The following is a 13541-nucleotide window of genomic DNA, read 5'->3' as shown; positions in this document are numbered from 1 at the left end:
TTTTTCCTGCTGTGAACTGTGCTTTTGGAGTAAGGTTCAAGAGCCCTTTATCTAGTCTTAGATCCTGTCTAGTTACTTTTGTATTTCTGTCACAAAGCAACTTATTAAAGAAAATGTTTGCCTGCTGTAGTGGTGCACACCTTTAATCCTAGTACTTGAGAGACAAAGGCAGGAGGATCTCTGTGAGTTCGAGGCCAGCCTGGATGGTAGAACCAAAGGTTTGGTGGCAGCAATAGGTGAGAGCTCACATCTTGTTCCACAAATAGGAAGCAGAGAGATAACTCAAAGGGGGGAGGGGGATGGTCCTTTGAAAACTCAAACCCACTTATACCTTTTCCAACAAGACCACACTTCCTGATCCTCCCCAAACAGCAACTGGAGACTAAGAATTCAGTATGAGTCTATGAGAGCCATTCTTATTCAAATGACCACAGATCCCAAAGATTTTTTTGTTTTGTTTTCTTTTCCCCCTGTAATCTTTAAAAGATAATTTTATGTTGCATTTTAGGCAATAATTCATCTTGATATTTTTATTGTCATTATTTTGAGACGGAGGTCTCTTTGCATAGCCCTGGCTGTCCTGGAACTCACTATATAGACCAGGCTGATCTTGAGCTAACAAAACCCACCTATCTCTGTCTTCCAAGTGCTGGGAGTAAAGGTGTGCATCACCATGGCCAGCTCTGATTAATTTTTTTTTTTTAACGGAAGGTAACTGGGGATTCTTCTACACATGGATATCTAATCGCTTTGGTATCATTTATAGAAAAAGGCTATTGCTTGGATTGCTTTTGTATCTTTGTCAAAGATCATAGTAGGATGTACATTGTGAGTCTATTTCCTGGTTTTCTATTGTTTTACTGATCAGTGCTTATACCAATACCAGAGCTTTAAAACCACTGACTAGATTCTCTGCACTTTATTCTTTTGAGAAAAACTTATTCTAGTTCTTTTGCTTTTCTTTATGAATTTTAGACTAATCCTTTTTTGTCTTTAAAAATACTTGTAGAGGTTTTATAAGAATTTCAAGCCTATTTGAAGATAATTTGACTATGAACTTGGTATAACTCTCCTTGTACTAAACCTCTTGATTCATATATTCAAACATGTATTTCCGTCTTAAAAAGTGGTTTTGAGCCGGGCGTTGGTGGCGCACGCCTTTAATCCCAGCACTCGGGAGGCAGAGGCAGGCGGATCTCTGCGAGTTCGAGACCAGCCTGGTCTACAGAGCTAGTTCCAGGACAGGCTCCAAAACCACAGAGAAACCCTGTCTTGAAAAACCCCCCCCCAAAAAAAAGTGGTTTTGACTGGTGTCTCACTTTATTTTACTTTCTTTGTTTTAAAGCAGGACCCTAGTACAGGCTGACCTGGACTTGATCTTCCTGCCTTAGCCTCCTAGGTGCTGAGATCACTGATGTTCTCTATTCCTTGCAGTATTTTATTTTATTTTGATAATCTGATTTTCATTGCTAATACATAGAAAAAATATTGTGTATGGTCATCTTGTGTTCTGTGTATTAGTTCTAGGAACTTTTATAGTAATTTTTTGGGATTATCTTCTGAGATAGGCATGTCATCTGCAAGTAGAGCCAGTTTGATTGCTTTTTTCAATAGGAATGACTTCTCTTGCAGTGAGAACCCCTAGTATCAGGACATTCTTCCAGAGACCTTAGGCTTATGGGACAAGCATTCTGCCTTTTACCACTGAGTACAGTGGTAGCTGTAAGCTTTTCCTAGATCTCTTTATTAAATTCTGGAAGGCCTTTCTGTTGCTATTTTTTCTGAGATTCTTTGTTATCAGTGAGTGTTGAATATTGAGGTATTTTTTATATAATCATGATTTTTCCTTTTTAAGTCTTTTACTAAGGCGGATTATATTGATATTTTTGAATATTAAGCCAACCTTATCTTCTTTCTTTCCTTCCCTCCCTCCCTCCCTTCTTCCTTCCTTCCCTCTTTCCTTCCTCCTCCTCCTCTGCCTTCTCCTCTGCCCTAGCTGTCCTGAAACCTGCCCTGTAGGCTAGGCCAGCCTCAAACTTACAGAGATCTGCCTGCCTCCACCTCCCCAGTGCTAGAATTAAAGTTGTGTGCCATCATGCCTGTCTTGGAGTTCATTCCTGAGAAATTTGCTGGAATTTTCCAGTGAAACCATCAGAGCATAGAGATTTCTTTTATATATATATATATTTATTTATTTATTATGTATACAATATTCTGTCTGCGTGTATTCCTGCAGGCCAGAAGAGGGCACCAGACCTCATTACAGATGGTTGTGAGCCACCATGTGGTTGCCGGGAATTGAACTCAGGACCTTTGGAAGAGCAGGCAATGCTCTTAACCGCTGAGCCATCTCTCCAGCCCCTAGAGATTTCTTTACATTGCTAATTTACTGTCTATAATTGTTAAAGGTATTCAAATTATCTTTTCCATGTTGAATAATTTGGCAGTTGTGTGCTTTGAGGAATTATTTTTGTTAAGCTTTCAAACACACACACACACACACACACACACACACACACATTCTTTAGATATCCATAGTCCAGCTTCATTCTTTATATTAGTATGTTTCATTTTCTTCCCTGTCTTGCTAGAAGTTTGGAAGTTTATTTAACTTCAAAACTAGTCGAGGATAAGACCACTACCACAACTGAAAGCCAAATTTGAATCAAGTTTTTAATTTAATACTGACTAGGTGGATGGGCTCTGGCCATGTCCATCTCTGGGTTTCCAGGAAATGGCTCAGAATCAAGAATGACAAGGGCTTAAGAAGGAAAACCCATAATTCATTTCATTTTCCATCAGGTCCAATTAGGGGCAAACATAGATCCTGACATACTTCCAGCCTACAACCAGTCAGGGGCAAGCATACTTTCTGCCTGCGAACCTCTCACCCAAGTGTGATCAAGAACGTTGGTGCAGATGGCTCAAACAAGCTTGTTAGGGGAGTGAAAACACGTGGCTTGTTATCGCCCATAAACCATAACCTTCAGCATTTCAGGAACTGTCTGTATCTGTCCTTGGGTAAGGGGCTTGCAGATCAGGGGCATTTTTGTTTCATGGATCTCTAAGGTGTAGTCATTAAAACTTAAATGTAACTTTGGCTTTATTTCACTGACTTTTTTCAGCTATCTCTTTGTTTTCAGCCTAACTGACTTCTGTTGTGTTTGCTGTTACTTCCTTCTGTTTGCTTTAGATTTCTTTAACTCTGCTGATAGAGTTTAAATTGTTGACGTGTGGGCCTGGAGAGATTGCTCAGTGTGGTGAGGAGCACTGACTGCTCTTCAGGAGAACCCACTTTGGTTCCCAGCACCCATACGGTGGGTCACAACCATCCTTAACTTCAGTCTTGTGGGATCCAGTGTCCTCTTCTGGCCACCAAGGGCACTGCATGCACATGCGCACAGACATGCATGCAGGTAAAACACCTCTACTTGTACAATAAATAAGAAATGAAAATAAATGAATAAAAATTGTCATTATAAATTAAACAAAAAATAAAAAAGCTGTACCCTCTTCTCATTAGTGCTCCCTGTGCACACTGCCTTGGCTGTGTCTCCCAGGTTTCGGTGTCTGTTGCTTGTTTCCAACTATGCTGAGTTTTCCTCGCTTCTTGTTACTGATTTCTCTGTAGATTCCATTTGGTTAGGAACATACTTGGTATGATTTCAGTTCTTATATTTGTTGAAGTTTGTTTTATGGTCTGGGACATAATCTGTCTTGGTTTTCATTCCATGGTCACTTGAAAAGAAAGAGTATTGTGTAGCTAGCTGTTCGGCGGAATGATCTACCAATCAGTGTTAATTCGATCCTGTTACAGTTGGTGGCATCACTGAGTTCTTGTATATCCTTGCTTGTGTTCTCCCAGTTTGTGAATGAATTGTCCAGCCCAGCTCTGGTGTACCTGTGACTCTTCTTCACTTTTGTTAGGTTTTCCTCACATGCCTTACTCCTCTGTTTGGTGTGTACATATTTAGGATTATTATGTTTTCTTAGTGTGTTCGTCCTTTTATCATAAGTTATGTCCTGTGTCTCTAGTAATTTTCTTTGCAATGACATTAATAAAGACATTGCTTAGATAATGCAATGTAACTCATCTGTTTCTGTGACTGTGGCTCTATAATGTACTTGGAATTGTCCTACCTCTATCATCATAGATTTTTGCTCAGGATTACTGAATTTTAGGAAAGAAAGAAAGAAATTACCCAAAACCACTATTCCTAGGTAATAGAAACTAAATATTTCATGATGTACATATGTTATTTCTTTACAAATTTGAGGTCTTGGTGCGAACTGCCATTTCTACCCAGTCTTTTCCTCTAGAGAATTAATTAAATCACAAGTACCGTCTCTTGGTAGTGTCACTCATTCTCGTGCCTGTGACACCTTTCTGTTATAGCAGAGCACTTTAGAGATAGTGTGGTGCTGGCAGTGGTGTGCTCCATGACGGGATGCTGTACAGACTGGAGGGCTCACAACTGGTGGGAGCCCTGGATGATCTGAGAGAATCTGTAGGACTCTGGGAAGAGATGAAGTAGACCGGCATATACTTGTACACTGTTGGCAGCGGGCAGGAATGACCAGATCTCGGGAAAGGGTTTAGAGAAAAGCATGCTTCTGGTGAATGGAATTAGCTAGGCAGAGGACAGGATAGCGAGGAACGAAGGTGACACTTATGAATGTTCTCAGGCAGAGGACAGGGTAGTGAGGAACGAAGGTGACACCTATGAATGTTCTCAGGCAGAAGGCACCAAGCTGGGAATCCCAAGTGGCTGTTGAGGTCTTTGTCAATAAGCCTTTGTGGTTGCGTTGCAGGAGACTGGAGCACCCATCCTGACGGACGATGTCAGCCTGCAGGTGTTCATGGATCACTTGAAGAAGCTGGCTGTGTCCAGTGCCTCTTAAACTAACAGCGCAGCCCAGAAGTGGAAGACAGGACTGTCAGACCATCCTCACACTGTTGATATCACCTTAGCAACATTCCTTTCTCCTTTCTGGAAGATTCTAATAAATAACCCAAAGAATTTTTATATGTATATCTTCAGGTTATAATACATCTTCAGGTTATAATTTATTTGTATTCCTTTTCTGCCTGTTTTCCTACACATGAGATTATATAAGGTCATAAACGTTCTGCTAATTGTAGATGTTTACTCACTGTTTGTACTTTAATATTTTAGAGTCTTTGTAAAATCAGAGTTTATGGATTGTTGGCTGCTTGTTTAAGTGAACCTGGATGATCATAAAGGAAATAAATCTGGATGAGAAGAGCATTGGCCAAAATAATACTGACGCAGATTTTATCTCTGCATGTGTGTGTGTGTGTGTGTGTGTGTGTGTGAGAGAGAGAGAGAGAGAGAGAGAGAGAGAGAGAGAGAGAGAGAGAGTAAAAGACAGGGTGTGTATAATTCTGTGTGAGAGAGTAAGAGGGTGTGTTACGAGAGGTGGGGGGTATTCCTCAAGGGTTGTTTTCTGACCTTGATCTCCTCATCATCTAAACCGGGAATATATGAAATGTGTGAAGCAAGACCTTTGTCTCTGTGGTTTGCAGGGCTGTGCCTCCCTGGTTGGTAACTGCCCAGGTGGACTTCTGGAATCGCTCGCTGATGGCCCTAAGAGGATTCAACAGAGTAATGACACATTTATCTTGGACACCAAACAAACTACCTGGAATGAGTACTGTTTTTAATTAAAAGTTTATCCATAAATGTGTGTATGTGTGTATGCATTTATGTATATATGTGTCATACACATGTCAAAACAAAACATCTTTATCCTAAAGGACTTACATTAAATAAATTCCCTCCATTTTCTAAACCCAGGGCAGTTCTTCAGGAGTAATCAACCTTCTCTTCCATGTGCTTTGTTGGTGATGCATTTGGTTTTAGCCACTGTCTTTCAGCTCCTACTTTTGTTCTATGATGATATTAAGAAATTTCTCCCTACCCTCCAGTTTTGTTAGCTTGACTTTTATGTTATCAAGACTTATATATGTTCTAACCTATGAGCCATAATTCTATTTTTTTTTCCTGTGGAAGTTGATTGTAAAAACTAAAGGAAGCATCTGCCCATCACAGAAATTTGTGATGATGTAACTATTGTTCGTGTTGGAGCCAGGCAGTACTGTTGACCCCTCATTCCTGCAGGGTTTAGGGTCAGTCATTCCTCATGCCACTTGAAGGGAAACTTTCCAAATGATTAAAGTCACTTTCATTTTTAACATTGATATATGTGTGTGTGTGTGTAACAGAGGGAGGGAGGGAGTGAGGGAGAGAGAGAGAGAGAGAGAGAGAGAGAAGGCGAGCAAGAAGATAATACATGACCATGATGACCATGGAGATTAGCACATTGTGCAGGAGGTGGTTCTCTCTTTCCACCGTGTGGGTCCCAGGAATAAAATTCAGGCCACCAGTCTTGGCAACTAGGGCCTTTACCTACTGAGCCATCTCAGTAGCCCCAAAGGGAATAAGAAAGTGAGTCCTAAGTAAAGGCAAAGAAACTATGAATTGGATATTGGGCCACCAAACTGATAATAGTTTTTCACCTTTTGAGTTCAGATTTGCACTCCGTGTCTGCTCTATGCTTTAGAAGTATTTACTGTGTAACAGTTATAGTTTAAAGAGTTTATATAATATTTCCTTTCCCAGAGGTTATTTTTATGTAATTTTCAATTGAGACATTATAGAAGAATACTTAAAATCAAGTGGGTTAGAACTAAATTTCCTTATTGGACCTATCTGTTACAAATGGACAGAAGAAAGCACATGATAATTCCAGCTCGGGCAGGTGTTCTCTCCAATAAAGTGAGATGAGAGCACCACAGAGTGACAGAGAAGACCTTTGGGTTCCAGGGAGGGCTAGGAGCAGATGCTCACTTAAGTGGATAGCACTGAGCCTAGGGTCCCGCATGAAGACCCTGAGCTGTGTTTGAAACCAAAGCAGGCCTCTGACTTACCTCAGGCAGGAACTGAAATGGTCAGTTGAGGTTGAAAAGCTAGGACTTGATTGGCAGGAAGGATGGGAGAGAAAAGTGTTCAGAGCTGATGGATGAAATATCAGAGGAGGGGGTCAATACAATCATTGTCTTCGTTAAGGGACAGGAAGCGAAAGTTCGTTTCTCAGGTGTAGCAGTCATAAGTTCAGCTCTGTCCATTTTCAGGAACTTGTGTGATGTACACACTAGAGGTGCTCAGCAAGCTGACAGTCTAGGGATCTGTATGCAGCAGAGCCCCTGGACAGACTTGTTACCCTAGAAAGTAGGCAAGTGGAAATAATAGTTATTTTGCTTTTTACAGTTGCATTGAGATAATTTACATACAATAACGTTACCCAGTTAAGTATACAATTCAATCAATCTCACTAGATGAAATCTATGTGTTGGCCATAGGCTTTCTCCCTCTATTTATCAGTTTGAGTTTAGGTTTTATGTCTGTCTTTCATTTACCCTAATTCATCTAAGATTGATACATCTTGCCAAGTGGTATGTAACTTCTTTATCTATTTTTTTACTCAGATATTTGAGTGGTTTCTACTTTTGTTGCTGTGAATAAAATATGTATGAACACTGCACAGGTCTCTTGGGACATGGCTTTTCTCTTGAAGTTAGGAGTGGAGTAGAGCGGAATAGATTGTAAGATGGCTGTGTGTTCAGTCTTAGGGGCTGGAGAGATAGCTTAGTGATCAAGAAAGCTTGCTCTTCTTCCAGAAGACCTGAGTTGAGATCGTAGCACCCCATATTGATAACTCATAACCACCTGTAACTCCAGCTCCAGGGGATCTGATGTCCTTCTCTGGTCTCCGTGTACACCCATGTGTATGTGGCACACACTCTCACACACATATACTCTTTTTTAAAAGAAAAATAAGTTTGAAAAAAAAAGGGGTATGCCAGCCTTGTAAAGCCAATATAACATTTTCTGCTCTCATCAGTAAGAACTGCTTGGCTGGGCTGGGGAGCTGGCTCCGTAAAGTGCCTCCTGCGCAAACAGGAGGACCTGAGTTCTGACCCCCAGCGCCCACATGAAAAGGCAGGCACAGCTGAGCTCCCGTGATTCCATTACTTGGGAGTGGAGACAAGAGGCGCCCTGGGCTTACTGGTGACCCTGTCGCAGAATTAGGTGGAGAGTGATTAAGGAAGAAACCTGATGTCAGCCTCTGACCTTAAATTTTTTTATTCAGTGGCTTGTTTTCATTTTTCCCAGCGACGACTTTTAGGTCCAATTAATCAGCTTTCATTTTGTGGTTCATGCTTTTTGTATCCCAAGAAATCTTCGCCCATTCCAGGATGGCAAAGATTTTTCTTTTGGCTTGCTTCTAGGTTTATAATTTTAGCTTTTAGCTTTAAACACACAATCTTCTTTGAGTTAAATGTTCTAAGTATGTATTTCTACAGAGTAAACATAAATGTAAAAGGAGCCCTGGACGGTAACAGGGAAAATGTTTCTGAAGCCACCAGGGAAGGGTGGTAGGGTCAAAGGTGTCAATTGCTTTAGAAGTCAAGTTCGAGTTAGGTCGGAAATGGCCAACGCAGGTGCACGAGCCCGCTCCGGTTATTCAGTCTACGGGTCTACGGGCGTGCGGACAAAGTGTTTGAATAAGAAAAGCAGTTGATCGACTCGAAGGCTTTTCTTTTTTGAGACGTGTACACTTTTGTATGAAGGAGGATGAAAGCCAATAGGGTGATAAGCCGGAGTGGTGGGTGATAGGTTGTAACTGGGACAGGACCAAGGGAGCTCCAAAGAACTAGACATGGGGTTCTAGATAGGTATGTAGGAGAAAAGCGAGTTGCGGACACAGTGTCTTCCAAAATCTGACAGTTGTTAAAGGAAATGAAGTCAACTATTTTAAATACCGTCTGATACATGGAGGTCATGCATTACAAGAGAGAAAGTTTCAAGTCGCCATCTTCTCCCATCACATAGTATACGGTGTAGTCGCCAGCAGGCAGCTGAGATTCTAAACTGTGGTCCCCTAGATAACTTCAGAACGAGCCTGAATTAACTGTGAACTACTAGTCCCTAAATGCATCGCGGTCGGAGCAGGAAGTAGCCTAGGGCTGGCCACCTATTGGTGGCTGCTGCGACACACTGATTGGAAGGCCGCCCTCCCCGCGAACTCGGCCCCTCACTTTGTGGAGCCATGCGTCCTGAAAGGGCCGTCATTTGGTACCGGCGGATGTCTATGGTCTACGCATTTGGCGCCTGGTGGGTGCTGGGTTCGGTGATTTTCCTTACACGGAGACAGAAGGAGCCAGGTAGGGTTCCTCCGCCCGGCGAGATCGGCCTCGCAGCCTCCGCTTCCGGCTCGTCGCCCTGGAAGTCACCGAAGCGACCTTCCCTGCTTGAACCCTGGGGTAGTGCAAAACTGCTGCTAGCGGGTACTTAGGTAATTTACGGTGATGGAATCTGCAGAGAGAAAGACTCCTCCAGGAACTATTAAGGATTGCCAACTGGATCTGTCTTACTGATTCACACTGTCCCTATGTTCACTTGGAATATGTGAATTCACCTGTGTAGTGCCTGGTGGCTCCCAGAGGCTCGAATGCTGCTCGTTTCCTTGAGACCCTGTCGCGTAAGGCGAGCAAGCCGGTTCAGGTCTTAACAACAACCAAGAAGTATTAAAAGCAACCCAGTTATTGGGTGGAAAAGGAACTCCCGAACCTTCCAGTACGTGCTGGAAATGGAAGGAACACGGAAGTCAGTTGATGTAAGCCCTAGGGACTGGGGTGTTAGAGAGGATGGAAGGTGACTCTTAGTGTCTGAAAATACTCTAAATCAGTTGTGGTGCTGGGTTGCTCAGACCGAATAGACTAAAAATCACTGAATAGTGCTTTCTAAAAAAAATTTGTATGCTATGTTAGGTACATCTCAATAAAGCCATTGTGTAAAAACTGGAAATTCTACTTGGTTATGATGGTTGTTAGTGGTTTGAAAGTTCACACGTATCATGGTCGTCATGTATGCCCTTTTCTGTCTCTGATTTTTCTTTCCAAAAGAAAGATAATGGCAATAGACATCTGGTGGCAGAATCATGCCCTGTTTTATGTCCACGACTTTAATGACTGATGTCTAAGTTAATAATTCAGGTTTTTTTTTTTTTAAGGTTATGGAGAAGAACAGAAGGATGGCTGGAGGGATGAAGCACCTCTTGCTACATGCGAAGACTCTGACTTTGACAGGGAAATAAGTGAGTCCCTTGACGAGCCTCATGTGCAGACATCTGTAAAGTATCCAAACAGTTTTATCTCAGTCACTCAGAGGATCACGGACCATCTGAAGTCATGGACTGGTGGGCCTAGGCCCCAGTCGTGATCAACTGCTGAATTCGGAAAACAAGGACTGGGCTCCGTGTTTGACAGATGCCTTGATTTTCATTTTGTGATTGTGGAAAGAAATGTATTAATTTGATTTTATAAAATATAAGCATTACTGTGCAACTGATGAATTCTTGAGGGAACTGAACACATAATTCGAGAGGTGGTCTTCTGTTTCCATGGCTGAAAAATGATATAGACCATTGCATTTTTAAAATTACATTTATTTATTTGTGAATGGCATGTGTCTGCGTGTGTATGCGCGCACACGCATGTGCATGTATATGCGTGCTGTGATGTGTTCATGGAGGTCAGAGGACAGTTTGTAGGAGTTGTTTGTCTCCTTCCACTGTGGTTCCAGGGTTCATACTCATGGTCATCCGGCACCTGCTGAACCATTGCATTGGCCCTGAAATTTTAGTTTTGAAATTTTTACTGATGGGGCTAGAGAGATGGCTCAGCAGCTAAGAGTACTTGCTGCTCTTCCAGAGGACCCAGGTTCAATTCCCAGCACCCATACGGTGGCTTACAACTGTCTGCAACTCCTGTTCCATGGGACCCGACACCCTAACACAGACATACATGCGGGCAAAATGCCAATGCTTGTAAGAATTAAACAAACAAAAACCAAAAAAATCCAGAAATGTTGCCCTGACAAAAGATCAGCGCTGCATTGGGATCCTGAACACCCAGTGTAGTTGCCGGCCATTGAATAAAGACTTTCTATTGTCTTAAACCCATGTCTGAGTAGTCTTCTCTAATGGTACCTGACAACAATACAAAGTCTCCCTCTGTACCCCAGGCTGGCCTTAAACTTCTGCCTCCAGAATGCTTGCATCACAGACACGGGGCCACCATCCCATGGTGTCTTTTGGCCAAATAACAGCTCCTTGCTTTTTATCAAATGCTTTTCTGAATCTATCAATCCTAATAGAGGACTTCAAAGTGAAGGCATCCTGAAACAGGTGAACCTTTTCAGATATCCCCATTTCTATCTCTACGAAGAGTGTCATTATATTGTTCACACTGGTGGTCTTTAATTCATGGACTAAAACACTCTTCTGTGTCATCCCAAGTAGCTGGAATGCTCTCTCCCCCTCCCTCCCTTTCTTCCTTCCTTCTCTTTATTGTTTTTTATAATTAACACGTGTTCTACCACTAGGCTACAAAGATATTTTTTTTTTCTTAGTAATGAAAACTTGCGGGGGCTGGAGAGATGGCTCAGCGGTTAAGAGCATTGCCTGCTCTTCCAAAGGTCCTGAGTTCAATTCCCGGCAACCACATGGTGGCTCACAACCATCTGTAATGAGGTCTGGTGCCCTCTTCTGGCCTGCAGGCATACAGGCAGACAGAACACTGTATACATAATGAGTAAATAAATAAATATTAAAAAAAAAAAAGAAAACTTGCTAGAGTAATATTTACAGCTCGCTGTAACCTTCTAAACTCCCTTACGGTCTAGTTCATTCAAATTTCCTAACAACCCTATGATGGGGCTAAGTATTAGATTCGTATTAGGGAGGAATTAGAATTCTAGACTCATATACCTATTTACCATAGTGATGTGTCTAAGATAAAATAATAGTTTTATAATTATATGATTACTTTAGCAGCAGATGCTTTTCTTTAGCAACAGGCTTTTTGCTGAGGCTGGAGAACTAGTGAAGAGTTTGAGGAAACCTGAGATTGGAGGAAAAGGATTTAGGGCAAAGTTGAGGGAGAAAGAAAGTAGAGCAGAAATTAAAGTGTGTCTGGGCATCGTGGTGTCAGGGCTGGCAGTTCGTGACTACGCCAAGGGTTTAGCATGGAGCTCAGCTGTGGATGGGGCTGGGCCTACCACGGAGGGGCGAGGTTACGGATAGGTTGGAGGTGAGCGAGATTGACATGGGCGGGGCCAATTGGTGGGTAGGTGTGGCCGACGTGGGCGGGCCGCAGCTCAGGGGAATGGGTCCTCCCGGAGCGCTTCCGGGTGTTACCGACAGAGGGCGCCGGCCGAGGAACTGCCGGTGGAGTCGCAAGGTCTGACCACACGGCCTGTCCGAGTAGCCACAGCCGCCGCCATGAAGGCCGTGGTGCAGCGCGTCACCCGGGCTAGCGTCACAGGTCAGTCGGGCGGGGCCGGGCCCGGGAGGAGCAGCCTCTGACCCCCGCGACCCGCTGTTCCGTGTGAGGGTTCCCCGCAGCCCCGAGTTGCCCGGCAGCTCCGGGCAACTCCGGGCAACGCCGTGGCCGAGAAAACCCGGCACGTGCTTGGCCGCTTACGGGCTCAGGCTCCGTGCTTTGGGTGCAGCATAAACCCCTCATCATCGTCATCATCATCATTATAATCATCATCATCTTTGTGTGTGTTTGTGTGTGTGTCGCACAGACAAGGTGGCAGAACCTGCGAGCATCCCCAAGGCCCGTTCTTGAATGCACTGTTGCACAAACAACACACAGGGAGCATTTCTAGAGCGGACTCCCCATTTCCCACTTCCCTGTCTGGCATGCTGTATTTTAGCACCCTCTTTTTGCATATATATTTTTTTAATGATACTTGCTTCATGATAAAATGCACAGATGAAGGATTGCTCATTGTTTGAGCTCTGGCAATTGTGTGCAAATACGTGAAGGCATCCCAACTAGGTGCAGAGCGTTCATTGCATCTGGATGTCGGGCCTCTGAACCCTTCCTTCAACCACAGGTCAGGACCACGGAATTCACGATGACATGTTTCTTTTTTTCCCCACTAACTAATGTGGACCAAGACATTCAACCATCGGTTGAATGTGGTAGACTTTTGAAGCAACCAGGATCCAGATGGTTATTATACCTACTGTAGGTATTTGAAAAATATTTAAAAAATTGAAACGACAGGTGCTATACTTTTAGTATTTTAAATTAAAAAAATACATTTATTTATTTAGTGTGTGTGTTTCTGTGTGTAACTGGACTTCGGTGTCTGGGCCAAAGGACAATTTAGAGTTGTCACTACCATGTAGGTCCTTGGAATTCAACTCAGGGCATCAGCCTCGGCAGCAAGTGCCTTCACCCACTGAACCTTTACCAATCTAGAGTTTTAATTATATATATATGCAGAATTATATTTTTAGGTTAGATGTCATGGTAAGCATGTGTAGTCACAGCCACTTTGGAGGCTGAGGCAGGAGGATATTGAGCCCAGGAGTTCAAAGATTTGTCAAAGAAGAGAGAGAGAGAGAGAGAGAGAGAGAGAGAGAGAGAGAGAGAGAGA

The 13541-nt window shown here is 42.9% G+C and overlaps 3 protein-coding genes across 4 annotated transcripts in view; all 3 read left to right on the top strand.

Moving 5' to 3' along the window:
* Sec23b (Sec23 homolog B, coat complex II component) overlaps positions 1–5285 on the top strand; it is a 36396-nt gene extending 31111 nt beyond the window's left edge. For both annotated transcript variants that reach the window (XM_005365502.2, XM_026788501.1), the window contains one exon: positions 4813–5285. In XM_005365502.2, the coding sequence (XP_005365559.1) occupies positions 4813–4902 (90 nt within the window). In that variant the 3' untranslated portion in view covers positions 4903–5285. The remainder of the gene's footprint in view (positions 1–4812) is intronic.
* A 3761-nt stretch (positions 5286–9046) lies between these two features.
* Positions 9047–11038, top strand: Smim26 (small integral membrane protein 26). Its single transcript, XM_026788437.1, has 2 exons — positions 9047–9250; positions 10099–11038. The coding sequence occupies exons 1-2, from the start codon at positions 9136–9138 to the stop codon at positions 10305–10307; spliced, it is 324 nt and encodes a 107-aa protein (XP_026644238.1). The 5' UTR covers positions 9047–9135; the 3' UTR covers positions 10308–11038.
* A 1259-nt stretch (positions 11039–12297) lies between these two features.
* Dtd1 (D-tyrosyl-tRNA deacylase 1) overlaps positions 12298–13541 on the top strand; it is a 179725-nt gene continuing 178481 nt past the window's right edge. Inside the window, exon 1 of the mRNA XM_005365501.2 lies at positions 12298–12412. Within this exon, the coding sequence (XP_005365558.1) occupies positions 12370–12412 (43 nt within the window). The 5' untranslated portion in view covers positions 12298–12369. The remainder of the gene's footprint in view (positions 12413–13541) is intronic.

The sequence above is a fragment of the Microtus ochrogaster genome, unplaced genomic scaffold (assembly GCF_000317375.1).
Source record: "Microtus ochrogaster isolate Prairie Vole_2 unplaced genomic scaffold, MicOch1.0 UNK3, whole genome shotgun sequence".
NCBI classification, from domain to species: domain Eukaryota; kingdom Metazoa; phylum Chordata; class Mammalia; order Rodentia; family Cricetidae; genus Microtus; species Microtus ochrogaster.
Note: the sequence above shows the minus strand (reverse complement) of the source record. Positions and strands in the feature narration are given on the sequence as shown.